At 42.0% G+C, this 26,577-nt stretch overlaps 1 protein-coding gene across 3 annotated transcripts; it reads left to right on the forward strand.

The window, feature by feature from the left end:
• The first annotated feature begins 518 nt into the window (after positions 1 to 518).
• On the forward strand, positions 519 to 26,577 carry LOC135261025 (zinc finger protein 704-like). Of its 3 annotated transcripts, none has more exons than XM_064346867.1 (9): positions 519 to 1,521; positions 3,495 to 3,718; positions 16,826 to 16,929; positions 17,067 to 17,326; positions 20,360 to 20,460; positions 21,636 to 21,891; positions 22,344 to 22,457; positions 23,099 to 23,184; positions 23,335 to 26,577. In XM_064346867.1, exons 1-9 carry the CDS (start codon positions 1,264 to 1,266, stop codon positions 23,444 to 23,446), a joined length of 1,515 nt encoding a protein of 504 aa, XP_064202937.1. In that variant the 5' UTR covers positions 519 to 1,263; the 3' UTR covers positions 23,447 to 26,577. The 3 variants fall into 3 exon arrangements, with proteins under 3 accessions (XP_064202937.1, XP_064202946.1, XP_064202954.1); XM_064346876.1 differs by having other exon boundaries at positions 520 to 1,521; positions 17,082 to 17,326; XM_064346884.1 differs by having other exon boundaries at positions 520 to 1,521; positions 17,085 to 17,326.

Genomic DNA, 26,577 nt, shown 5'->3' on the forward strand with positions numbered 1-26,577 from the left:
GAACTGGGGGAAGAGGCGGCGGATGCAAGACTGCAGGATACAGCTCTGTGAATGAGGTCGTGGGCCTCTGTACAACCTCTTAAGTGGGTCAAGCAGATCAATGTTAATTTGAGAATAAAATATAAAGGACACATTTGAAACCAAACGTGAAATTCATGTTCAGTGTAAACGCTAGGCTTTTAATAATTTGTTTTGCATCGTACATGCATAATCAACTTGCGCATGGTACAGTAGACTATTGGCTACAGTATGCTAACCAAATAGGCTACATTAAAGCACAAAACAACAATTTTTTGGTAAACTATACAGAAGTGGCCGATTGAGAACAGCTGTTATTTCATTTACTAGCATGAATGCATCACCTCTCGAGATTGTTATGGTGATGATCTCCATTTTTTTCTTTTCTTTTTCATCCACCGGCTGTGCTTCATCTCTGCGTCATTGTTGTAACGAAGCTTCCTCCATCTCTCCTAGACTAACCCAGGTTTGTAGGGAGAAATGACATATCTGCAAATCCAAGTAACCGTGGAGGCGTGTGCGTCGTCGTCCAATCAGAGAGCCGAGATTCCGTGACACTGCACATGTTTACGGGAGCATCCCGCCGGTAGAAGCATGGACTGGAAAAGGTTCCCGGCGGAATGGATTTTAATCCTGGATCAGGAGTTGTCAGACGTGCCGCCTCTGCTTCTTGCGGGTAAATTTTGTTTAGGTCAGGGTAACTGATTGTTGGAAGATTGCGGCATAGCTTCACTGTCAAATTCGACTTTGTATACATGACAATGCGAGTAACATTTAGCGAATGTAAACTGAAAGAATTTTAATCCGATATAAATTTGCTCCATGCCACGTTTTCATCTACGTATGAACTTAAGGGAACGGCTAGGAAAACAAACAGGCCGAATATAGAAAGATCAGTAGCCGGTTGAAAGAAGGGGCTGAACCACGAATTAAAACAGTCTGTTGAGTTCAGTCACATGCGCTCGGCGGACGCTTTTCACGTGTGATACCGTAGCTTTCCTTTTGTGTGTGCGCTATAGTTGTAGATCGTTCGTTTGTGATAATAAATAAATTAATTTTAAAAAACAGTGTAAAAACAAGAATAGCTTACTAGTTAAAATGGCATTAGTACCGGATGCTTTTGGCTATCTAGCAAGCTAGCTAGTAATTCTAGACAACTAGGTCAATCGGCTACATTCTCTCGCATAATTTCCATAGCCATCGACGTTTTCGGCTGCCAATAACAAGCTACCTTAAACTGACGGTATGCATTCAAGGCGTTTGGCGAAGCGTTCTGTCCTCGGGAGTCGCGTCTGTGCACCAAGCGTGGCGGGGGACGGAGTGCTTCTCCCAGGGGTGGTCCAAGCTGTCAAACAAGAAAACAACGATGCATCGACGGGACTTCGACGAAATGTTTACACTGTGCTGATGCAAGACGGCAGTTTAATAGAATATTCAGAAGACGAGATCGTCGTGTGTCCCGCTCAGATGACTGCAAAAGGACCGCTGAAGTCCAATTTAAAGGTGTGCAACTGGCTTTGTGTTTGTGAGCTGCATGTCTAGTGTGCTGAAGGTCTGTACTCGTGGCTCTCGATGAGTGCAGTAGGGTACTACTGTATAACATTGCGGCAGAGGCAACTGCTATTTTTGTCAGTCAGGAGCTGTAATCCTATACTTTACACGTATACTTTTTCAATGTGATACAGTGAGATCTAATAAAAGAATGGTTTATTTGTGGTTGGGTGCGAAATTGGTGCGCTGCAGCATTTTATAGTTTACACTTTGGATGCTCTCTTTACATCCGCCCGTAAGGTACTTGGATAATTATGAGATGTTCTGAAATCCATCTGCCCCCGTTTGCTTTCACAGTTAAGTTACAAATGCTTCGGGTGCATTGCACTGTGAAGGTGGTCGGCTTGAGTGCAGCTACGCCAATGCGTTTGTTTTTGTTTTTTTAAACACGATTTAAAAGCAAACATGCACCAGCACACATGATTTTAAACACGTAGCCTACAGGCTAGTTAATGGATAATAGGCTATAACGTTGCTGCAGGAATTGAATACCTTTTACGCGGGCTAATAACTCAGAAAAACATCGACTGGTCAAAGGCTCCTCCTTGGTAAAAGCGATGATGTAATTGTTTTGTTAAAAGTTGAGGAAACTGACAGCTTCCCTTTGACTGGCATGTGTGACTGCAGCTGCAGAAAATGGACATATCGTGTCACTATACTGTAAGTAAAACCAATATATGAGTACACGCTCCTCTTTCTTTACTAAATGCTATGCTACCTATGCCAGAAAGCAGCTATAGGTCGTGCTGTTTATTTTACAATTTGGGTTGGTGTGCACAGAAAGCGCGCCACATTTATGAACAAATAATAAATATATAAAAGACCTGTTGTAATAGAATACGTACAAAGTCCGAAAGGGGTGATAAATCAAGCAAATCGACCAGAAGATGTAGATTTCTCTTATTATTTTGCTCTGTCATAACAGCAAGGGCTTGCGATGTCTGAAAGATTTGTACCGTTAAAAGCTATAATATATTGTAGCCTATACGCTAATTAAAATGTGATTTGGTTACATAATTCCGCAGTGCTTCATGTGATACAGTAAATGTCCTTCACTTGCAGTGTTTTTCTCTCTAGTGACAACAGAAAATTCCCAAAGCAAAAATGTTTTGAAAGGAGAGCAGCGGTGTCATGCTTTCCACCAATATTGCGGGGGACTGTATCATGACGTCACGCAGAAATAGCCGGTGAAATGATTAATCAAAGAGCTTGCGGATCGCAGTCTGTCATTTTCCTGCACACAAAAGCAGGACGTATTACGTCGCTGCAAACACTGGCGCACCCGATGAAAGACCACACTGGCATGTCCATTAATTGCCTTCCAAAATAAATTGCAAGTCGTGCTTTTATAGGAAAGATTATCCATAGATAATGTTTGGTGGCAACTGTACATTGCACGACATTGCTCATTTACTTAGTTGATACCTTTGTCCAGCTCTGCTTATTCTAGTACGTTTTTTATGGTTTTGCCACCTAGGCACTGAAACAAAACGTAGCCTGCTGAAACGGGTTGGCCTGCATGTGTTTTTACATTATCTTTTCAGAACAAAATGGTACCTATGGGTTGGTTTGCCACCTAGGTTTCAACACCACATTATGGTTTGCTTATACAGCTGGATATTGAAATAATGTGGTTGTAGAAACTTGTGAGGGGGTTTTGCATAATTTACTTCCAGCTATTTTCATGATATCCTTTAAGGTTTAGATCTGTGTATGTTTACAGAGAATTGTAGCTTCTGCCTTTGTGTTTTTGTTGAAGCTTTGTGTGTATGGGCTAGTACTGCATTCAGTTCACCTGGTACTGTTACTGTTGTTTAATTTTTGTATTTACATTGCCATTTTTTATCAATGGTTATATGTGGATGTTCATATGTATCTGTTACATCCTGGATGAGAGTGTCTTGTTGTCTGTTTCTCTGCTGCAGACTTCTTGCAACGGCCGTGACATACCCAGTCTGGCCTTGCCAATGGAAACCCAAAAAGATGAGTCAGACACTCTCACAGCAGAACCTGTTGAAAATCCACAAGGGTCTGACACCAAATGCACCGGACGAGCCTTGGACCCAGAGAAGGAACATGCTCGGTCAGTATGCCTCCTGGAACAGAAACGCAAAGTTGTCTCCTCCAGCATAGATGTCCCACAGGCCAGGTAAGGGGAACCAACATTTTTTATATTTTTTATTGTAGTCCTTTTCCTTATTTGTCTCTGCATTTGCTTAGCACACCCTATTACTGTTTGTAGCCATGTTTATTTTTTATTTTTTACTTCATCCATTCATGCAGCTGTAAAGTGATTTAGGATAATTTGATCAAAGGTGCTGTGCAACAATAGAGCTCTTAGCAGCCATTTGAAATGTCAACATTCAGGTTACAAGTCCAGGCCTTTAGACACAGCTCCACACTACCTCAAAAGAGATTCTGAATTGGATGGATTTAAAATGGCTAACTTTTTCTTGTCAAACAGAAGAGCTTTCAACACCTCAGAACCGGTTATTCAGAGAAAAGGGACAGATTTCCCACCATGCACTTTCACTTGAAATGCAATTTCTGTGTTTAGTGTGATGATTGCTGTACAGTATATTGATTTTTTTAAAAGTCGTTTTTCCTTAGATTTCTTACTTACAATTAGGAAATCTTTTAAATAATTCAAATGCAGTCTTTGTTTTTGTAAAGTCATCTTAATCTTCTTTCTCTTGTGAGGAAGTAGTTATGTGGACAGCTTTGAGGGTAGTTCAGTGGTTTTTATCAATGAATGTTGTTATCAGTTTCTTGGGCTGACTTTGGAACAATTGGGTTTTTTCTTTTTATCATGTCTTTTGCATAATTTAAAACCGTTTTTTTTTTTTTTTTTTTTTTTGGGAGGGAGTTCAGGTATAACAAGATCAGGTCAAAACCTAGTATATGGCTGGACTGGCCGACCAATGGTGTGACGTCATCACTCACTCAATCAGTCACAGACATTCGCGTTTGTAGGGCTGGCCCCGCTGTTGCGGTCCAGCCAAAAATATAATGTCATAAAGTACAGTGCCACCTCCCTATCAATTATAATGTCTGGAAAATAAGTTGATATTAGCTTGTCTCTGCTAAATAATGTAATTTCAAGATTGAGGCAAGCCTTCCAGTTAATCTCTTACATATATTTTTATTCAATTGGGGTGTGATGTCCAAAAGTGCACAGCCCGGGGCATGTGGGGACAGTCACACACACTGAGCAGGAAAACATTTCTGCAAATTAAACTCTGCTTAAAATAGAATTTTATACAGATTTAGCTGTTTTTCTGTGAATGGTATCGGCTAGCTTTTTAGTATTTGTTTGCTAATTACCAAATGGCAGCATCCAACTCATCTCCTGATTATCGTAGATTTCAACTGTGTGATCTGACAAGGTTCATGTGCTGACACCACTTTGTTTGGTTCTTGAGCATTTGATTTGTGTTGCTGGAGAAAATTACTTTAGATATTCAGCGGCCCCTGTTGAACATTTCAGGATTTTTTTATGCTAAACACGTTACTCATGTTACCTCCAGTGAAACTGTGCTAAAGTTCAGGGCCTAGTTTATGGGCTGGAAAATTACAGGGTGCATCCTTTTGAAAGTAAAATGTTCTGGATGCATTGCATCAGAGTGTTTCTTACCAGTGCGATTCATTGTTGAGTCTCAAATCCACCAAATTAATGAATTACAATATCAGTGTTTTGGAAATGTAACATGATTATTATAATCCTCAGTTACGTAGGCTACATGGTCTGCAGTTGCAAGAGAAACCTAAGAAGCAAAAACCAAATAGCAAGTTTTCCAGGAGAGCCAACCCAACCCAGATCGTAGCAACACCAAATTCTGCCTGCAATAGCCTGCCTTTAATAGCTACAATGTTTGATTAGCCTTTATTTTCACATCTTAATATAGGATTGCAAGTAATTTTGCGGTTGGTCTGCACCAGTCATTGAGTATTGATGAATGTTTTACTCTGTGGCGCTCTCTCTGTGGTTTACTTATTTTGTTTATTTTTAAACGTGTCCATTTATATGATGGTTTCTGAAGAGGGGCCTTCTGATATTTGTGTGGGTTCACTGCAGTGCTGAGGGGTACAATGACTGTAATCTGACCTCATCTGTTGTTGTGTGACTAGTAGGAATGAACAGATAGTAAGCTGTAGAGGAACAGATTTATGTAGAAATGTGGAGGATGTTTTTTGGGGGGTGCTCTGCAGTTGGGGCAGTCTTCCTGGAGTGGAGGGGGTAGGGGTGTGCAGCTGTTGTGGGAGAGGCTTGCATAAGTACCAAGGTGAAGTAGGAGGAGAGGTGCTGTTTTTTTTTCTTTGGATCTTGGACATAGAGACTCAGTAGTTGATTGTTATTTGACAACTGCTGTGTTTTGTCAAGCATTCCACAAAGTTTCTTGACTGTCACTGAGTGGCTAATGTTGTTTTCAAGGAAGATTTTGAGAAGAATAGTTATCTTCTCTGGAGAGTACTTCACTAATATGTGCAATTCACTCTAAATGACTGGCTGATCAGCACAGACTCCCCCTGATGGTCAACTGGCTGTGGTAGATGGAATCACAAGCAATCCCACAGGGAGCTGGTGGGTCAATAGAGGACAAGGGGCTTTATTTCCAGTAGTCCAATATTGTGTATTTTTTCTCTCTGATGCAAATTATACTGTTTACTTGTTTTCTGTCTTCTGTGCTCCTTTGTGTAAATTGGCCTTTTTTTATCGGAAACCTTAAGATTTATTGTTGGTTTAAAGATAAAGAAGTGCATGTATGTAATGCCAGTATATTCATAAGGACAGATTTGCTCCTGTCTGTCTGAATTAAATTTGTGAGTGCTGTGCTTGTGAGTGCATCAAAGGTATGCTATGTTTACTAGACTACAACGGTTCACCCGATTAGAACTTGATTCAGCAGCTGTGTATCTGTTTGGTCAGCTGTGTGCAAAGACCATGTCTCAGTTCTAGTAACTCCTGTGTAGAAGAGCTAAGATGTTATTTGGACCCTTTTCAAGCACAAAGAAGCTCCATTAGATTGGCCTCTTCACCTGTTACCAATTTAGAGAAAAATATAACCTGAAAACATACGGTCTTCTCCTCTGTGCTTCTAGTGTATCTACTGGACACAGGGACAAGGTTGCATGGTTATTTCCTTTCTCAGGAATGATTTTGCTTTGCTTAGTGATCTCTCTGCATTCAAAGAGTAAATGTGGTGTATCACCGAAGCTTTTGACCCTTAGTTGGTGATAACACTTTGTCATTTTGTACGGGTTGAAATGCTTAGCATTTCTCACTAAGCAATTTTAACGAACTTCTGTAAGTGAGTTGCCACTGAGCTGGGCCATGTGAGGAAGCCTGTGTGGGGGGGAGGGCTGGTGCAAGCACTGCCATTCTCACATCAACTTCTCAGGTTCTTGCAGCTGGTTTGAATATCTTCTCTGAGCATTTTTTTGCATCCAAACCCTAGTACTGTAATTTTCTATCTCTGAATTCCCTGTGGTGTTTTACTGAGTTCCCATATGTTTGCTCACTGTCCATATGGGATTTCCATGCTACATGTCTGAGACTTAAAATCGCCACAGATTTTTTTTTCCTTTTTTCCTTTTCAGTTTTTACAATTTAAAAGTGTACAGCTGTGTGGGTTTGTTCTTTGTGGGTTTATTATTATACTTTTTTTGTGAAAGCAGGAAATGGCCAATTGTAACAAGAGCTGGCTACAATGGGTGGACTTTCTCTCGAGTGCTCAAACTGTTATAAAAGGCCTTCAGATCACTGATTGCAAGCAGGGGAAGTTGAGTGGTACTCTAGGGGGAAGAACAAAGAGCCTTGCTTCTTACAGAATATTATAACAACAGATGTTGTAGCACAGGGTCAGTCTATACCAAATATTTCTGTCCTACATGTTAGCAAAATTGAAGATGACTTTTGTATTTTCACTTAATTAGCAGGTGTACTTGTTTATTTCCAAGTCAGATGTTAAAAAACTTGGTGATTACAAGACTATAAGTCTGAATGTCAGGAACTTGTGTCAAAAGGAACTTATCATTCTATTTATCAATATAATATGGTGTGGAATATTTGAGTTTACAGATTTAGGATGTTAAATAATTTTATTTTTTGGCACTAGTTTGAATTCTTAGTGATTTATTACTGACTGGGCTATACTGGAAACATTTAGATTGCACTTAGATTGCATTAAGTAGAAGAATTATTTAATCTGTCAAATGCTGCAGTTGGCTAACTGGCGAAAAATTGCAAATGCAGATCGGTAAACAGGTACCAGCCTAAATTAATTAATGAGAAGCGTATGTCCCCCAAGTACTTGACTATGAACTACTTCAGTCAAACACAAATCTGCTAAAAAACCACAGCAGCAACTGGACCGAGAGAGCAGTCACACCCCAAACACGCTGGAAGTGGAATGTTCTTGACTGGCCAAATCTATCACCTGACCTAAATCAAATTGAACATGCATTTCACTTGCTGAAGACAAGGCTGAAGGCAAAAATCACCCAGAAGAGCTGATGATAGCTGCAGTACAGGCCTGGCAGAGCATCACCAGGGAAGATACTTAGCATCTGGTGCTGTCTGTGGGTCGCAGACACCCAGCAGTCGTCAAATGCAAAGGATCTGCAGCCATATATGAAATATGACGACTTTAAAGATTTTGTTAATTTGCCCAATTACTTTTAGTCCCCTGAAATGAGTGAGATCTTATCTACCATAAGTTTTTTTTTTTTTTTTTTTTTTTTTAACCCCGGATAGCGTAATGCCTGAGTGCAAGTAAAATAGGCACTAAAGGCAAAGAAATATGGCAAAGAAGATGATGTTGGGCTTAGATGTGTGGGGCAAAGTAAACATTGTGGCAAAACGGTTATTCCCAGGGAGAAATTGCAGAAAAGTTTAAGATTTCCAGGTGCCATGCTCAGTATACACTCAAAAGGTTCCGGCTGAGGGGCAGTAATGTTAACAGGAGAAGATGAGGAAGATCAAGAGACAGAAAGCAGATTGTGTACTGTCTAATAAGCGAAACCATCATAAAACTTAATGCAACTAGAGATAAACCCGTTCCCCTGACTCTATAATCCAGTACATTGGATTTTAAATAAAACGGTGGTTTTTACACTTATCCAGAGTGACTCACATGACTTCTTTTTAAAATTTTTATATGGTACCCTTTTTTTACAGCTAGATATATACTGAAGCATTTCAGTAGCAATCCATTTGGTTACAAGTCCAGTTGCGTAACCATTATGCCACACTGCCTCAATATCTTTATTTTATTTTTATTTTTTTGCAGCGAGGGAGGCAGGAACTGTATGGTTCCACAACAGAGCTTGTGAAAAGCATTAGTCTTTCTTCAACATAGGTTAGAAACCATGTGATTACCGACTGAAAAGCTGGGAAATGTGCACTCTGTACTGAGCCTGGAGATCTGCTGTACTGGATGCCTTCCAGCTAACCCACTGTAATATAATGTATTGGCCTCCTTGATCTCAGTCATTCATTTATCTGATTGGACAGATTCTCAGACAGATGCCCTCAAGCTGCACATTGATTGAAATATTATTAAATGCTCTGGTATCGGTGATATGCTGTCAAGAAAAAATACAGCTTATTGCTTACAACAAGTTGGTGAATGGACTGAGTTTGTTAAAGATTATTTTGTGTATCTGTCAATTGAGGTAGAATTCATTGTGTCTGAATGTGAGGTCTGGTACCTGCAATCTGGTTTTAGAGCCTTCTCTGTGGTTACGTAAATGTTTATATTTCCAAACATGACAGATCAAATGCTTTTGACTGTGTTTCCTCCTGTAACTTCTCAACCAGTTGGAGTTATATAACAATGATAAGACTGCTTGAAAATGGCTTACTATGCATAGAACTGATATTTACTGTAAGTATAAACAAAAACCCTGGTCAAAAAGTGTCAACTCATCCATCTTCCTGTTTAACTCACAAATAAAGCCAGTTATTGCACCCTACAGCTCAGTCTCAGCCATGTCCCTTGTGGTTGTCAGATTATTAGTACGTTGAATAGCGGGTTTGGTCTGCTCATATTCTTTACCAACTCATAGATCACTTGGATAGCACATTCTTACCATTGAGCTCACCTGTATCTGCTGGTCTGCATACTTCAAAGATCAGGACTGAATTTAATATGAAAAGCATTCTTCAGAAGAAAAGCCCTTTATTTAAGGTGGTGGCTAGCCAGCAGGTGTCATTCCTGTTTGATTTTTAATATCTATTATTATGGTTTGGGGATGGATTTGCAATTCAGAAAATTAAAAGCAGAAGTTGCATCTCTTGTATTCAGTTTCTGCTTGATTTGGAAAGTGTAGCTATGACACAGAAATGATATCATCATCCTGGAGGGCATCTAGCTGAATTTCACTCCATAATTTGACATTGCTTCATGTACTCGTTCTGTAGGTTCTTTCAAATCTTTTGTGTAGCAAAATGAGCCTATTGCAATAAGGCCAGGAAAGACCTGTAGACAGTAACTACCATTAAAGAACTGTGGTTTGACAACTTAATTCATTAGTGTTCATTTGATAACACACAAAGCAGCTGCTTATGTACTTAATTGCAAGCGTGTTGGTTGCCTAGTTACCACTGCTTGCTTTACATCTATGCCATTGCGTCCTGACGTATCTACCTCTTCCAGAGCAACTATGCATGTTAAAATGGAATCTGAAATATAAAATAACCCTTTAAACAATAACAACTAGTAGTTGAATTCCGTATAAATTATAGGGTCAAACATGTGGTGTTCTGCAACAGTGACTGCTAGCCTTGTAGTGCTGTCCACTTGGAAAAGACCACCACCACTGGGGCCAAGGGACTGCATAACATCTAATGAAAAGAAAATACATGCACGGTCACTAAGGCTGGTTCGCTATAAACTTGTACAGAATCAATAGCCATCAGTCGATAAAATTGAAGTAAATCCATACCTCTCATAAGATTTGAATCACAAAAACTGATATGCACTGCTCACTGACAGCCACTCATTTTTATTACAGTCACTGGAAAAGCTAGTTTGAAGAAGGATAGTTTAAAATCACAGAGATATTCCTGTTTCACAGAGTTCCACTTTTCCATTTCTCGATATGGTAGGCTGGAAGAAGGCTATCTTTGAGCTTGCTTGCTACGCAGGGTATTCTTGGAAGGAGTATTTATAAAATGAGCTTGATTGTTTGCCCCTTTGGGTGTAAAGTAAAGATATACGGGTATTAACTTGGTTCTAGGACCAGGGTCCACTTTTGGTTTTATTACTTTTTTGCACAGCTTCTCCATTTCAGTTGGAAGAGTGGCCACAGAGAATGGCCAGAGCAGGGCTTTATATCCTATATCCTGCGCATATTTCATAATGAAGGAAATTGATTTATATTCCCCTCCTACACACAATAGGAGAAGCAGAGAGAAATTATGCATTTCACAACATGAAATGCATCATTTCATGATTGCAGCTGAGGGTATGTAAGTCTTAAAAAGCAGAGAGTAAAGAGAGAAGTCATGAGGTTAATGTATAATTGCTTAATCTGCTTCATCTGCTCCTACTGCATAATTTGAGTATCGACTGATTTAATTCTTTTTGGATGCTATAAGTCAGGTGAAATGGAAATGTATTATTTGGAAGTGTTCCCAGCTAAGTGTCATATGTTGCTTTAACCTGTTTGGGCTTTTACTGCTAATAGATTATTTACAGTAATACCCATCTTATTCACTCACTGGCCAGTGACTGACTGACCAAGTGGCTCCCACAGGAACAATATTTTAGCACTAGAAGCTACAGAGGGAAAGAAGGCCAGCATTAGGGTTGCAGACAATGAAATATTTGTTGTTTTGTGAATATGTGGGACAATGAAAAATTATGACTCGAAATATCTAGTATAGGGCTGACTCTACACTACTGAAGGCCCTAGAAAAAATGTATATGGAGGCCCCCTTTTGAGTAATATCCTACCCAGGCACTGGGGGGTTGCAGGTATTGGGCGGGAGAGGTGGGGGGGGGGGGTTGCAATTGCGGATCGGGAGTAGGAGTGTGATGGGTTTCCAAACAGAGAGGAGCCGTCCAGACAGATCGCCTATGTTGCCTATGCCTACATAGTGGACATGTCTGTCATATTAATACCTTTCTTTTACATTTTTTTCAGGTTAAAAGCTTAACTCATTTGTATCAGAAGAGAAACTGCATTTATCATACTGGTGTAAGAGCGAGAGAGAGAGAGAGAGAGAGAGAGAGAGTCCTACCCTAGCTAAACCCACAGTGAAGAGCTCCTCTCAGAACATGTTAAAATGAAAAGCTGCTTTGTCACACGCTGTTATATATCTGCAGTATATGAAGTTATGTAATGTTGCAGATTATAATATCCCAGTGTGGGCAGAACATATTTTTATGGCAGCCTACATATGCTTTTGGTTCAAGGTTGGCTTCTGTGCAGTGGTCAGTGCAATTTTCATTTCTATGAATGGACAACTTAAAGGGTCCCCTTGGGCTTTTCCCCTGAATACTGTAGCCTGTATCTGTACAATACACCTCAGTTATTAGGTGCCATACATTTACAACTGGATCTGAAAACTTTTCTAGAAAGCATTTCAGAATGAGGCACTGGATTGGGTCTTTCTGTTTACATTTTTTTCAGACTTTTTTTCCCCCAGAGCAACTTTCACACGTTACATTTTATAAACTTGCAATCTATTTATACAGCTGGATATTTGCAGCATTCAGCTCCACTGACGTGCTCAAGGATACAGCAGCACCAGGTCCCCAGTTGGGAATCAAACCCACAACCTTTGTGACACAAGCCCAGTTTCCTAACCTTTGTATTACTGTGCTGTGTCTGATGTGTCCAAGTAAGTGTTTTCCATTGGTCTTGTTTTGTCATAGAACCAGATTTGGTTCCTTTAAAATAATTCTTACATTAGTGAGATCAGCAGAAATACATGTAAATCAAGGGTTTAGAGTTGCTTGATTGGCTACTGCGTTGTTTGCACATTTTGTAATTTTGTAAAAGCTTTAGATCGAAGGCGTGTTAATGCAGATCATTTCCATTTGTATATTTGGTAGATTTAGTCAGGGGGCCCAAGTTTTCTTGAAGAGAAAGTTCAAGATTATTTACCAAATTTGAATTGTGTTGTTATGCTATTGCTGGGTTTTATGAATTGTGGACTCTCCTCTTTTTCTTCACCCAATCTTATTGTGTCACTTCTTTTGGAATTGGGTAAGCACCTTTATGTAGCTAACTCCAAAAATTGCCAGAAACTTGCAATAGGTGGTCTTCATTTTGAGGTAAGAGTTTGGTATTCTCTCTCCATTTCTTTCTCTTTGTTTCTTCACTCTGCAGTCCTTTGCTCCATTTCCCCTCCAATTTCCTCTCTCATTCTTTCTCATTTCATTCTCTTCCTTGTTCCTTTGCATACCTCCCTTCACCCTTACAGCTGTGTCTGCCCATCACTGTCACCTCAGCGAAGGACATGGTCTGTCTGTCGGCATCCCCTAGCCTTCAGGACACAAACACACAGGCTCAGACACACACACACACACACACACACACACACGCATGCAGGCACACATGTGCACACACACACACACACACGCATGCAGGCACACACGTGCACACACACACAGACAGGCATGACACTCAGGCACACACATGCGCGCACACACATACACACATACACACACACACATACACACACACACGGCACACAGGCACAAACAGACAGACACACAACATGCAGGCAGGCACATGCATTCACACCCACACACACACACACATACGCAGGCTCAGACACACACACACACACACACACACGGAGACACACACGTGCACGCACAGACAGACACACAACACTCAGGCACACACATGCGCGCACATACACGCACGCACACACACATACTCACATACGACACACAGGCACACACACGACACGCAGGATCACACGTGCACACACAGACACACACACACACGTAGCTAGCCGAATTGTAGTTGTCACACAGGATAAATCAACAGGAATTATTTTGATAAAAAGCAGCTGAAGGAAGAGGCTCCCCCTCTCAGGCTCTCTCCCCCCCGATACTCTGTTTTTCTTTCTCTCTCTCTACCCTCCTCCCTCTCCCCCCTTCTCTCAATCCCTCATATTCTCTCTAGCTTCCCCCATTTCCCCGGCCCCCCAGGGGGAGTCGCTGAGGCGTGATGCCTGTAAACACAGCACTGCACCTCTACAGATCTGAAGAGTGAAAAACTCTTCCAGCTTTCCCTTGTTCTTTCCCTTGCTCTTTTCCTCTGGCATTCCCTCCGTTCCCCTTTCTCCCTCTTTATCTCTGTCAGTTTTATTAAATTCAGCTCTCTTTACTGGCATGACAAGAAATAGCAGATAAAAAATGGAAGATAAAAATCAGTATAGAGGATAATCTAACTTCCTCCTGCCCCTCTCTCGCCCACCCCTCTCCGTTCCTCTTCCTCCTTTGTCTGACTTGTTTTTCTCTCTTCAGTGCTCCTGAGCATGGAGACATTCCTCCGTTGACAGGCAGGTAGACTTGCTCCCCAGCTGTGCATTAGCCCTTGGTAAGGCAGGCTAATGCGCAGGGTGCAGGTGCAGGTTTGCTTCACACAGGCTTTATGGAGCAGCAGCCATTCACTTTTAAAAGGAGAATAAGGTGCAAGCCTCCCCTCTGCACTCATTTACAGTGAAAGCAAGTGGCTAACTAAGTATTGCCTCCTTTTTGACTGCCGCATAACTGGTTTTAATCTGGAAGAGATTTTCGGAACTTTGTTTTTCTATTCAGAATGTGTAATATGAGGGGGCACAGTGAGTACAAGGAATGGACATAGTTTGATGAACACAAAGGGAGTAAGTGTAAGCTAATGTAAAGGCCTTCTCGCTGAGATTTGAATTTACCTGATTTTTTAGTTGAACCAGACCATATTTCTACTCTAATCAGACAACTAAGTGAACTTTTATATTGAATTTGTCTACAATGGGGTTTGACTTGCCCTTTTTATTTTTATTTTATTTTTTATTTTAGAATATTTAATTTAGGGATTTATGAATATCTTTTCTCCAGTATGATTAATTAGAAAATGTGTGATAAACCTTTTATTCAAGCATTTTGAGAAAGATATCTCTGCTTACTTTTCTCACAAAGAATGGAGGTAAATAAGAAGGGTGAGGCTGAGGGTGGCATTTTTTGCGCTCCTCTGCTTTCTGGCTCTGAGAGATTTCTTCCCCACCGCCGCCACCAGCACCAGCACCATGTTGAGAAAAACACACAGAATAGAGAAGGGAACAGCATGTGGCATTTGTGTCATTATGAGGCTATGTATTCGGAGAGTGTGATGGGGAATGAATGAAGATAAAATTCCTCAGCATATCCCTTTGAGGGTTCTCTGCAGTGGTTGTAATCCAGCCAAACTCTCATTCCTTCTCTTGTCTCCCTGAACTTTCAGACCTCACTCTGGGCTAAACCATTAGTCTGCAGTATACCCCAACCCCCACCCCAATGAGCACTGATGAGAACAAGACCATCTCAAAAATAGATATGTTTGAGTATTTTGCAATCTTTGGGGTCACCTGAAGGATAATATTATAATGTAGCTGATTCACTGTGCTTGACATTAGTTAAATGCATCCAGCATAACATACTGACTTCCACAGAAGTACTATAATACTCGCTGCAACTGCATGCACAATAATACTTACTGTAATGTGAACTGCCTCTACATTGTGGGAGAGATTTGGGAAACTATACTTTCATGTCATTTCATTGAAATAGAGAGCCGCACCAGATATTTAAGTATGTCGTAAAACTCATTATTTGTGTTTTTTTTATTGATAGAGGCTGCCAATGTCTACTTTTTCTTTGTTTAATAAATGTTGATTCCTGTTACACTGGTAATAAGGTTACAAATGGGCATTCCAGCACTAGAGAGTAAAGAGAATAAAAAGAATTGCTTGTGATTTAACTTATGTAAATCACCCTGGATATGGTATCAGTTATGCATATAAATAAGATAAACAATGCTTCTGGAGGGGAATATGAGAAGAGCATTTCTCAGAATGGACTTAATTACACCATCTGCTGAAAAGTCATTCTGTGTCTCCTGTGTCAGTGTGCTAATTCAGTTAATGCCACTTCCTCTCAACTTCTTTATTGTTTTCTCAAGAGAACTGAGGGCGGCATTCCTCTGTTTTGACATGGCAAATATGATTTCCCTGCTGAAAATTCCAGCTAAGGCCAGCTGGGACTCTAAGCTGGTTTAAGATGCTTTAAGCTGTGTTGTCAACACTTCTAGCTGGTGATGACTGGTCTGTGGCTGGTCAAAGCTGGTCTCTAGCTAGACAAAGCTGTTCAATGCTGGTTAAGCTGGTTTGAGTAAGCTGGTGGTCAAACTGCTGGATTAGCTGACTATATAGGCTGGTCAGCTGGTTAACAGCTGGTTGACCACCTAAAAGTGTTGAAAAATAATTTTCACCAGGGTCAAGGTCTTTCTGCATGTTCAGATGAGGACATGGCTTAAAGGAAGTGAATGCTGTCACATGACAATGGTCTGAAAGAATTCCATGGTATCTCTTGGCTACCAGGGCTGTGTACTCCCATACTCCAAATTAATTTGCTCTGCTGTCTAATGGATTAGCAATTCTATTGTGTGCTGGCAGTCATGGACTTGTATGAACCATGTTACCAAAGACTTGGCTGAAATTGATTAAAGTCATTCTGTCACTGATAGCTCATGATCACACCAGCCAAGCAATTATTTGTTCTGACTCGTTGTTACAATGGCATTGTCACAGGGTGCTGAGAAGTGTTCATTTTCCTGAGGAAGTGGAAATAAAATCAAAACTCTGGCTTATCTGTGGGGAAAAAGGGAAAGGGAATGCACTAAAGAAACAAGAGCACCACCGATCTTGGGGTCCTCTCTCCCATCTCCACTAGCATGTTCAGTAGGCTTCAGGGAACACACCATAATGCAACCTGAAGGGCACCAAAACATGAATTTAAATGTGCTTTATCATACAGTACTGTGAAGTATAGAATTATAGATGTGTGCACCTTCATACATGTGGTGTTTCAAATGTCTCTTTACCTAACTTTGGAAAAGTACTCAAAATAGCGGCCATCAAATAACATGCTTATAGCACTGTATGAAGTGCTTAAAGTATTGGAAACATGCAGCATTTGGAACACCGCCATTCTGTGATGCCTTCAGATCTCTGAGATAGCCTTTACAGGACTCATTCTCCATTGTGATGTCACAGGAAGTCAGACGATGAAGTAGACATGGACAAAGTGACGGCTGCCATGGTGCTGACTAGCCTCTCCACCAGCCCCCTGGTCCGAAGCCCACCCGTCAAAGTCAGTGGTGAGTCACAGAGTGCCGATTGGTTCTATCGGTTCCGTCTGATTTGAGCACTTTGACAGTTAATTAAAATAGGACTACCCAACACTGGTTCAGGAGCATTACATTGTCTACCGAAACACTGTAATGTGTTATTACAGTGCCTAATTTTCCAGCAGAGGGGTCGAATGGCTCCTGGAAGGATGGGGGGGTCACTCCGTCCAGCCACAGCAGCAGTGGGTACTGGAGCTGGAGCGCGCCCAGCGACCAGTCCAACCCCTCCACGCCCTCCCCGCCCCTCTCCGCCGACAGCTTCAAGCCCTTCCGCATGCCCAGCGGGCCTGGTCAGACCGATGATGTCATCGACGAGCCAGACGGGAGCAGCCTGCTGTTCGATGAGCCCATCCCCCGCAAGCGCAAGGTGAGGCCAGCATGCTAACGCTAATACAGATAAATAGGTGGGGCGAGCTTCCCCTTAGCAGATCCATTATTAATGTTCATGTCTGTTCAGTGGACAGTAGTTTGTTGTCTGGAGGATCAAAGGCAGTTTACAATGTATTTGTCGAGTCATTTTTCACTATGCTTTTAGGACTGGTTATGACTAACGTCGTTGGCCAAGAGTAAAACTGATGTCATATGATGATGTAGTCTGGTATTCCTAGCCGCTAGCATTCAGCATCCAGTATTAATCTCCTATGAGGGCTATCAACGTTATGATTCACAGCTTTGGGCCATGTTGTGAACTTTTTTTTTTTAGAAAAGAAGTCATAAAGATGATGTCATTGATCTCCTGTGGCGAACACTTAGGGCATTGATTCTGCACTTAATCTATGTTACCATGAAGTCTGGATAAGCGTATCTCTCAATAAAATGAATAACAAATGCCCACGAAGGTAATGCAGTCAGCGCAGTGCAGTCAGTGCAGCTTTTGCTGAAGCTCTGTCCTGTTTGTACAGCTCATACAGACGAGCTCATTCCATGGTGTGGCCATTCACTGTCCCCTCAGGGCTGCCAGTCAGGGAAAGTATGACACTCGACACTTAACTATGTTCAGCGTTTGACTGTGAGGCATTTAATCTCCGTCCACAGACCAGCCTGGTTTCAACACCTCGCATTCATTCTGAAACAGTAAAATCACCGGAGGCATTCTTCTGCTCTGCCTATGCTGCTCTTCCATTCATGTTATATTTGATCTAAAGCTGCATTGCATGAGTTTGAGTCAAATGTCAGAGCAGTAACAGCCTGTGAGCTTCAGAGAGCAGAGATGAGGATCTTTTTTTATTTCACAATGACCCTTTTTATTATTTATCACTATTAAATTAGGATGACTGACTTGCTAGTGATTCATTCAGTTGCTTTTAATGTGGTCCTCTGCCTTTGAGCACTTGATATGAAATCACTTTAGTTCTAATAAATTGTAACCCAATCTGTCACAATTAATATTTTTTAATGTGAAGTGTAAAAATAGTGCAGAAATTGATAGACCATTAGGCAATTATGCTTAAGTAAAAGGAGTCAGTCACTGAGGGGTGAAAATAGTGTCAAGCTCATTAGTGGCCAGACCCACAGTTCACGATCTTAGCGATATTAACTAGGCTATACAGGATGAAAAGCTCTGGTGTGTGCATTACATGTCAGCACTCAGGTTTGGAGTAAAAATCTACTGAGCTGCCTGCAGCTACTTTAATAGGATTGGAGGGACTTGAACAGTTGTTAATGTAATGTCTTTTTTAAACCATTTCTAAACATTACAACACTCCATTTTCTCTTTATCTTTGCTTTTTGAATGATTTTAGAATCAATGATGTGTCCATGTTCACTGACTAAGTATTCCTTCTGCCTTTCCTTCTGATGGAATTATTTAACTGAGGAATCCTGCAAGTCAGCCTGACCTATTTGGAGTAGGGTTAATTGTATAGAGTTTCCCACAGTAGCGGTACCTCAAAAGAACTCATGTTTTTGTTGGAATTGATTGGACAGCTGTTTTTCAACAATGGGTCCGGTCCGTATTATTTCAGTTGCCATTATTAGATGTTGCGTGAAGAAAAGCTGTGGGAATCAATCCCCTCACTTCATTCTGCTTGTTATTCTCCCTTAATTGTATCTGTGCGGGTTGAACTTGAGGTGCTGTGCTGGTCTTGTGTTTGTTCTTCTCGTCTATATTCTTTGGTATTTTCTAGTCATTCATCCTGCTTTATTACGGCGTAGGAACACATAAGCCCACCAGGCATTAAAATGAATGATTTTAACGTCTTCGCTGACCAACATTAATGTTATCCAATATGCTTTTTTCAGATCAATAACAGCACCTCAGTGCACAGGGGGACAATTTGCTGCTGTTGTACGTCTAATTGCTTGTTGGTACAGGCAGGGGGAGGGGTTGAGCGAGTGAGTGAGTGAGGAACGCGGGAGGGAGAGGGCAGGGGGGAGAGATGGAAGAAACCACAGCAGTGCTGTGAGGAAAAAACACCGCAACACGCAACTGCGATAAGATAGATTCATTTTCTTTACTACCACATGAGTGGTGGGGTCTTCTTTACTACTGATGGCCTGAAATTTGGGGAAAATAACATGTAGATGTATCTGTTCTCAGCCTTTTGATTATGCTTTGGAAGTGAAGGCACGTGTGTGTGTGTGTGTGAGAGAGAGAGAGAGAGAATGAGAGAGGGAGAGAGAGAGAGACACACACAGAAAGAGGTTTACTTATGTGTTTCTGTGTGGGTCAGTCAGTGATGGTAGTTAATCAGTGTATATTTGTGTCTGTTACATGCTCAGCACACAAGCAATTGTGCCTGTGCATTAGACTTTGGGGGTGTGGCTAAGAGGATAGCGTTGTGTGCTCTAAGATCCTAATTATGTTGTTGTGGGGACTTGATCATTGAAATTAAAGTAATGAAGAGAGAAATGTGTGGCATTGGGTGTGGGCCATGGTGATGTAAGCATTAGGGGTATACAGTCACATTTCTGCTAATTTAGGCTTTATACCCCTGGAAAGTCAGTAAAGGTATTAAGCAAGCTGTTCCTATTGCGACACTGTCTGGAAATTCTCTTTGAAAAAGCACTCCGTTGCAACACAACTGGTTGAAATCATTGACACAAATGCCCCACTGTCCTGCTTTTATTTATTCCGTTTTCTCCTCTTCCAGTCCCCAATTTTCTTCTCTCCCCAGTTCTGGCTTTCCTTCAGTCACAGCAGCAGGGGGCACTGTAGTGGAAGCCCACACTGCTTTGGTGTAATCACCTGTGAGACAGTGACTGTGTGACACCTTACAGGCCACCCATCACCACAGGAGAACTAGTGCTGATTGGGGGAGAGGCGTATCTCTGGGTAGAGTGGCTAGGAGAACTATAGTGCAGCTTTTACCCAAAGAAACCTGGCCAGTTTGTTTTGTTGTATAGAAAATGTTTGTCTGAGGTAATGTTGTTTTTTTTTTTTTTTTTGTGTGTGTGGCAGAACTCTATGAAGGTGATGTTCAAGTGTCTGTGGAAGAACTGTGGGAAGGTTCTGAGCTCAGCAGCTGGGATCCAGAAGCACATTCGAACTGTGCACCTGGGGTAGGAGATCAGCGTGCAAGTACACACATGCATACTTTCTCCCCAAAACTGCATAAAATACAAAAAAAAAAAAAAAATCTGTATATACAAAAATGCATACATCTGTGGATGCACACATGCAAATGCATATACAGGCACACTCAAAGACACAGTCATGTGCCCATACATTCAGTTCACACACACACACACACACACGCATGCATGCACACTCAGACACACACACAGACACACAGTTACACAAGCTTATGCATGCACACACATCAAACTATACACCGATCAGCCACAACATTAAAACCACCTACCTAAAATTGTGTAGGTCCCTCTCGTGCCACCTCTGAAGGTGTCCTCTGGTATATTTGGATTTCTGTATATATTTGTATCTGATATTTTGTATTAACTGTAAATTTGTATCTGATTGTGTTACGTTGTTGTCTTTGATGCCGCAACAGTGCAAATTCCCCCCGGGGATCAATAAAGTACACTACTACTACTATTACTATTACTACTACTACTACTACTACTTATTACATTATTGTTTTTTATAACATAAAAAATTTGAAATGGATTACATTAATGGGAGTTAGGATTACACTATTTGTAGTTTATTACATTATTAGTTGCTACAGGGCTATAAAAAGCTAAGATATTATTAGAAGGTGAATTTTTTCCACATGATTTTAAAAACTCTGGACGGGTCAGAGCTGTTTTGGCGGCACGAGGGGGACCTACACAATATTAGGCAGGTGGTTTTAATGATCGGTGTACATCCGCACATGAATCAAATCTGTACACACTTAACCCTGAGTCAACTCTGTCACCTCTGTACGCTCAGACACATTCATATCTATAATCTTCCAGACTGTCCATGATACAGACAGGGAGCCGATCATTATTTCTTCTTCTTTCACAAACTAGACATGTGCATTTAGCTCCCTCACCCACACGCTGCTTTACTGCCATTATTCTGAACGTTTTAGTGTTAGTAGTTTTGGCATATACTGTATGACAGTAAATCAGCCCTTGGTTTTATATTTACACGTAACTATGCTGTAACTCTGATTCGAACATGCATAACAAAGATTGATGGTCTTAGCTCAGACTGTGCCTGAAGATTTCAAATGCAATTTTCTTTCCCCATGTACATCCCCCCCCCCAACCCTAACCCCACCCCTCAGGCGGAACTGTGATTCAGAGTGCAGCGATGGAGAGGAAGACTTCTACTACACGGAGATCAAGCTCAACACCGACCCAACGGCCGAGGGCCCGAACGGCCCGCCCCCCTCCGCACCCGCCCCCGCGCCGTCCCATCCCCCCAGCTCCGAGCCGGGACGTCCCGACGGCGGCGCCAAGAGCGAGAGCAAGCTCAGCACCCCCCTCAGTCGCTCGGCCCCCAGCGCCCTCTACCTCGTACACAGCGACCACGCCTACCAGGTACGGACGGGTCACGCCCCACAGGAGCGCCGATCCAGAACAGCTGGGGTTCACGCGTGCCTTTCACAGACCGAGACACGCGCACAAACGGACCCTGTAGTTAAAAAGGCAGTCATGGAAAAAGGGACTGGGAAAGATAGGATGGCCACTCACCGACAGATTCTGCCGTACAAAGCGATTAATGGATAACAGCTGCTTTGGCCTCCTGAAAGCTACATGGGATATTATGTCCGAGAAGCACGCAGCCATGTTCAGAATGAATGACCAGAATGTCCTCCATGGTCAGTGCTTGCTGAGCGTTTCTGTTCTCACATCCAGGGCAGGGATATTATGGGAGAGACATGCGGTGTAAAAGCGGGCGGGTGCTGCGTGCTGAACTCTGGATGACCCTGTGTGTGGTGGAGTTGTGTTGCTCTGAGGCGGGTAATCCTCCCCTTGCTCTGGTCCTGCAGGCCACGGCCCCCGTCACCATCCCCAGCTCCAGCTCCGCCAGCTTCACCCCCAACCGCAGTGCCAGCTTCAGTGTGTCCTGGCAGTCCCCACCCGTCACCTTCACCGGCAGCTCTGTGAGTCTCACACACGTACACACATACAGGCACATACACAGCAGGGACACACACACATGCACACACACACACACACGCACATACACAGCATGGACACATGCACATACACAGCAGGGACACACACACATGCACATACACAGCGTGGACACACGCACACATGCACACACACATGCACATACACAGCAGGGACACACACGCACATGCACACACACATGCACATACACAGCATTCACACACACACATACACATACACAGCATGGACACAGGCACACACACATGCACATACACAGCATGGACACACACATGCACATACACAGCAGGGACACACACATGCACACACATGCACATACACAGCAGGGAGACACACAGACATGCACACACACACGCACATACACAGCATGGACACACACACATGCACATACACAGCATGGACACACATGCACACACACACGTACATACACAGCATGGACACATACACATGCACACACACACACACACACTCTCATGCACACTCGCACATGCACACACACACACATAGTGTGTGATGTGTCTCAGTGCGTGTGATTTGGGTGTATGGGTGTGTGTGTTATGTGTGCTTGTGAGAGAGAGTGACGGAGGTGACTGTGCTTCTCTCCCTGCAGGCGTCTCCCACCCACGGCTCCGGTGAGCAGCGTCCAGCAGCCTGCACCGTCCTGTCATCCCCCCCGCGGGCAACTGGCTCGCTCAGGTACTGCCTGACCTTTGACCCCCGAAGGGCTTACTATACCGCTATGCGATGTGCTGGCAGTGTGCTGTTCATACTGCATTCTGCGAAACTATGTAATGTTGTAATGAGCTGACAGCTGTGCGCTTTGTAATTTCCTTTCCCATGGGACAGGAAATCACGAGGAGAGGGGAAGAAGTGCCGCAAGGTCTATGGCATGGAGAACAGGGACATGTGGTGTACGGCCTGCCGCTGGAAGAAGGCCTGCCAGAGATTTGTGGACTGAGGCAGAGGGGGCGGGGCGCTGGTGCCATGGAGACAAGGGCGGTCGTTCAGCCGCTGAATGCAAAGACCGTCCTTCACTCTCACCCCACTTGCCCGGACAGGGGGCAGAACTTCCTGTGGACTTCCAGTGAAAAAGGAATGCCACCCACTCTCTGTGTTGAGGCAGCTAATCTTCCCTGTATTGCAGTCAGCCTGTCATCTCCATCTGTTTCTGACGCTGGGCCCAAAAATATTTTTCGCTTGTCAGGCAGATAGCAATCAGAAGAGCTCTTAACTTCTGTACGTGTCATAACATCTTTATGAAGGACAATGGCTTCTTGTAGGCTTCTTGAAGACAGAAAAAACAGATAGAAAATATTTTGTGGGTGATACTACCATTTAACAACCTGATTGGCTTTCCTTCTTGACAGTGCTTGGAGAACTATAGAAGTGGACCTATGAGGACTCATGTGACTCCACCAATAGTGTGGTAATATTGGAGGACACGTGGGTGGGAAAGCAGTAGAATGCTCTCTTCGTGGGTCAGTAGAGCAATGGAAAATAAAACTAAAATTACGACAGTTAGCTATTGATAACTCCCCCCAACATCAAACAATTTCACAAAAAAAGTTTTATATGTCCTTTTCTATATGTGTGTTAATGAAGAACCTTGTTTAAATCAGGGATCAACTCGAAAATCCAAAACCAGCAGCTATGTTTATACAGTTCAAAAAGAGTCACAGGTTTGTTACAACCAAAAAAAGTATTCTCTCTTGTGTAAATGTATAACTTTTACTCACTTTTTTTGCTATAATTATTATTAGTATTGTTATTACTGTATTATTATTGCTTAAAAGCAATGAGCGTGGAAAGAAATACAAAATATTTTACGGGCAGCTGTCTGTAAAACGGGCCAAACTTGTAACATGCAGGGAATGTCTCTGTGGTCCTCCTGACGATTCTGGATTTGCATGTTGTTATTTGTTTTGTTATTCTGTGACTCATTTGAATCTTACGAAAGTTTATAACCGCACCTGTAAAACAACATTTGGGCGAATTCTTTTTATTTGTGTAGCATCCTGTACAGTATTCTTAAGGCAAGCTCTGGATATGTCCACAAGGATATAATTTTTAAAAACCTCGCAAGATTACCTGCACAGATAACTGTTGACTAGAAGGCACATAATATTGTGTGAAAAGAAGAGTACTGTTATAAACTAGAAATTGATTTCTGGTTCAAAAATGAGTTTCTACTTTATTGCTAGGATTTCACTAGAGCTCTAGCTTTTTTTTTTTTCATTTAAGAAGACAAGAAAAAAAACATGAATATTTTAATGCACCCTTTTAATTTGTCAGAATGACTCATTTGTTCAGCACCTGATCATTTAGAGTTGTCAGCACTTGATTATATAGCGAGACTTTGGAAATGGCCATTATTTTGGTAAAGTAGCAATTCTAGCAAACCTCCAGGGAAAAGGTTGCCTACACCTTTACTGAAGGTTTCCCCTTGTGAGAGGGAAAAAAAGGGACACTCAGCTTTAGGAAAGGCCAATGCTTACAGTCGAAGAACAAATTCTGGAGAGAAAATAAAAGAGTCTTAACTCCTCGACACTGTTCAATGCAAAGAAAATAACTCCATATATAAACCCTGCATATGGCAGATAGTGGTGCTCTGCACTTGGAGAACCCCATAGGAACTCCATCTTTTACAGTGCAGCCATTTTCATGGCAGCAAGTGGTTTTACATTCTGGGTGGAATGGACAGGATTTCGAACAGAGGAGCAGTTGTGCTTTACAGAAGATGATCAGTCACATTTTTTTTTTGTGAAGTGTGATCTCAAATTCATTGGCGATCAACACACAAAAGGGGCTTTGTCAATGTGCTTGTTCTGCCTTCCAGTTGTGGAGTCTCTTTAAAATAAGTATTTCTAAAAATATATGGAAGCAGATGAAGTTCATTGCTAGAGAATAGAGCAGTGTTGCCTCATCCGTGATCTTTGTACCACTCCTCCCCAAGTACTTCAGACAGGAGTAAAGGAAGAGAGTATCAGTTCTCTGAATTATGGCATTGTAGTCCTTCACACTTTGTTTTACTCCAGACCAACACCAGCTTATAAACTATCTAACTTGCTCCATATGATGGCTTTTTCCTGCACTTTACTGTAATTTTTATGCAAAGATTTTTTTCTTTTTCTCAAGTCAAATCAGATGTGATCTTTGGTTTCATGTTAAAGTAAATGTTTGGAAACTTGTCCAAAAAAGTGGAAAAATGTTTTTTTTAACAAGCTGTCTTAGCTTACTCGGTGCCACTTTTGATTGTTTCTTAGAATGCAGTATTAAGGAACATGCCTCTGTGCTTTATACGCTTTTTAAAGATGATATTGTCAAACAGTTTAAGTAGAAGTTAGATTCGTCAACCCCTCCGGATAAAATATTAGGTTGTAAAATACCTGAAAATTGGCATTGTATTTTGTGAACATTATGAACTCCAACTTTGTAATCTATTATTTGGCAAACATTTACTTGTTTTTTTGTTGTCATGAAAAGTTCCACAGCATATTTGGTGAGTTTGTGTCCTGTACTGTTGCGTTAAGATATCTACATGTTTTTAGAGGGCTTGGAACCTTTGTTGTAATAGACCCACTTGATGTACTGCCACGCCTGGTGCTGAGGGCTGGGGTTCTTTTGTCCTGTAATTTGGAGGGAAACTGCCTGTGTGTGTCAGCGCGTGTGAGGCAGACCCCGGTGCTCCAGAGGATTCCTGAGAGAACATTCCAGTCAAGGACTGCAAACGGCGATACGATGCAGAAACGGCTCTAAAATGATAACACTGATCAACAGGAACAATTCTGTCCCCGCATATTCCTAATCTTAAGCTTTTGCGTCGGCGTACCGCAATCAGCACGGTAGACTAAGAAACGTAACCGGTACATGAGATGTTCACAGTATTCCCGTGGCAAAGAAGAGTTATTTCGTACACACACGTCCCTGGTGCTGAGCAGGGTGCTGGACAGCGGTGCTGAGCTGTTGAGCATCCTCAGCCGTGTAGGTCATACTGATTTTATTTTATATTTCTTCCAAAGTGTCTAATGTATCATTCTGTAATTTCTTTGAAACATGGCAAATAAAAAGGTGAACTTTGTCCCTATGAAA

This window comes from Anguilla rostrata, chromosome 1 (genome assembly GCF_018555375.3).
Source record: "Anguilla rostrata isolate EN2019 chromosome 1, ASM1855537v3, whole genome shotgun sequence".
Lineage (NCBI taxonomy): Eukaryota > Metazoa > Chordata > Actinopteri > Anguilliformes > Anguillidae > Anguilla > Anguilla rostrata.

What these genes read in the sequence shown, in the direction of transcription:
- LOC135261025 (XM_064346867.1), top strand. Translation starts at nt 1,264, where the DNA reads ATGCATTCAAGGCGTTTGGCGAAGCGTTCTGTCCTCGGGAGTCGCGTC. An exon ending in CGCTGAAGTCCAATTTAAAG is followed by an intron (nt 1,522 to 3,494) that starts GTGTGCAACTGG and finishes TCTCTGCTGCAG; the next exon opens with ACTTCTTGCAACGGCCGTGA. An exon ending in ATTCGAACTGTGCACCTGGG is followed by an intron (nt 20,461 to 21,635) that starts GTAGGAGATCAG and finishes CCCACCCCTCAG; the next exon opens with GCGGAACTGTGATTCAGAGT.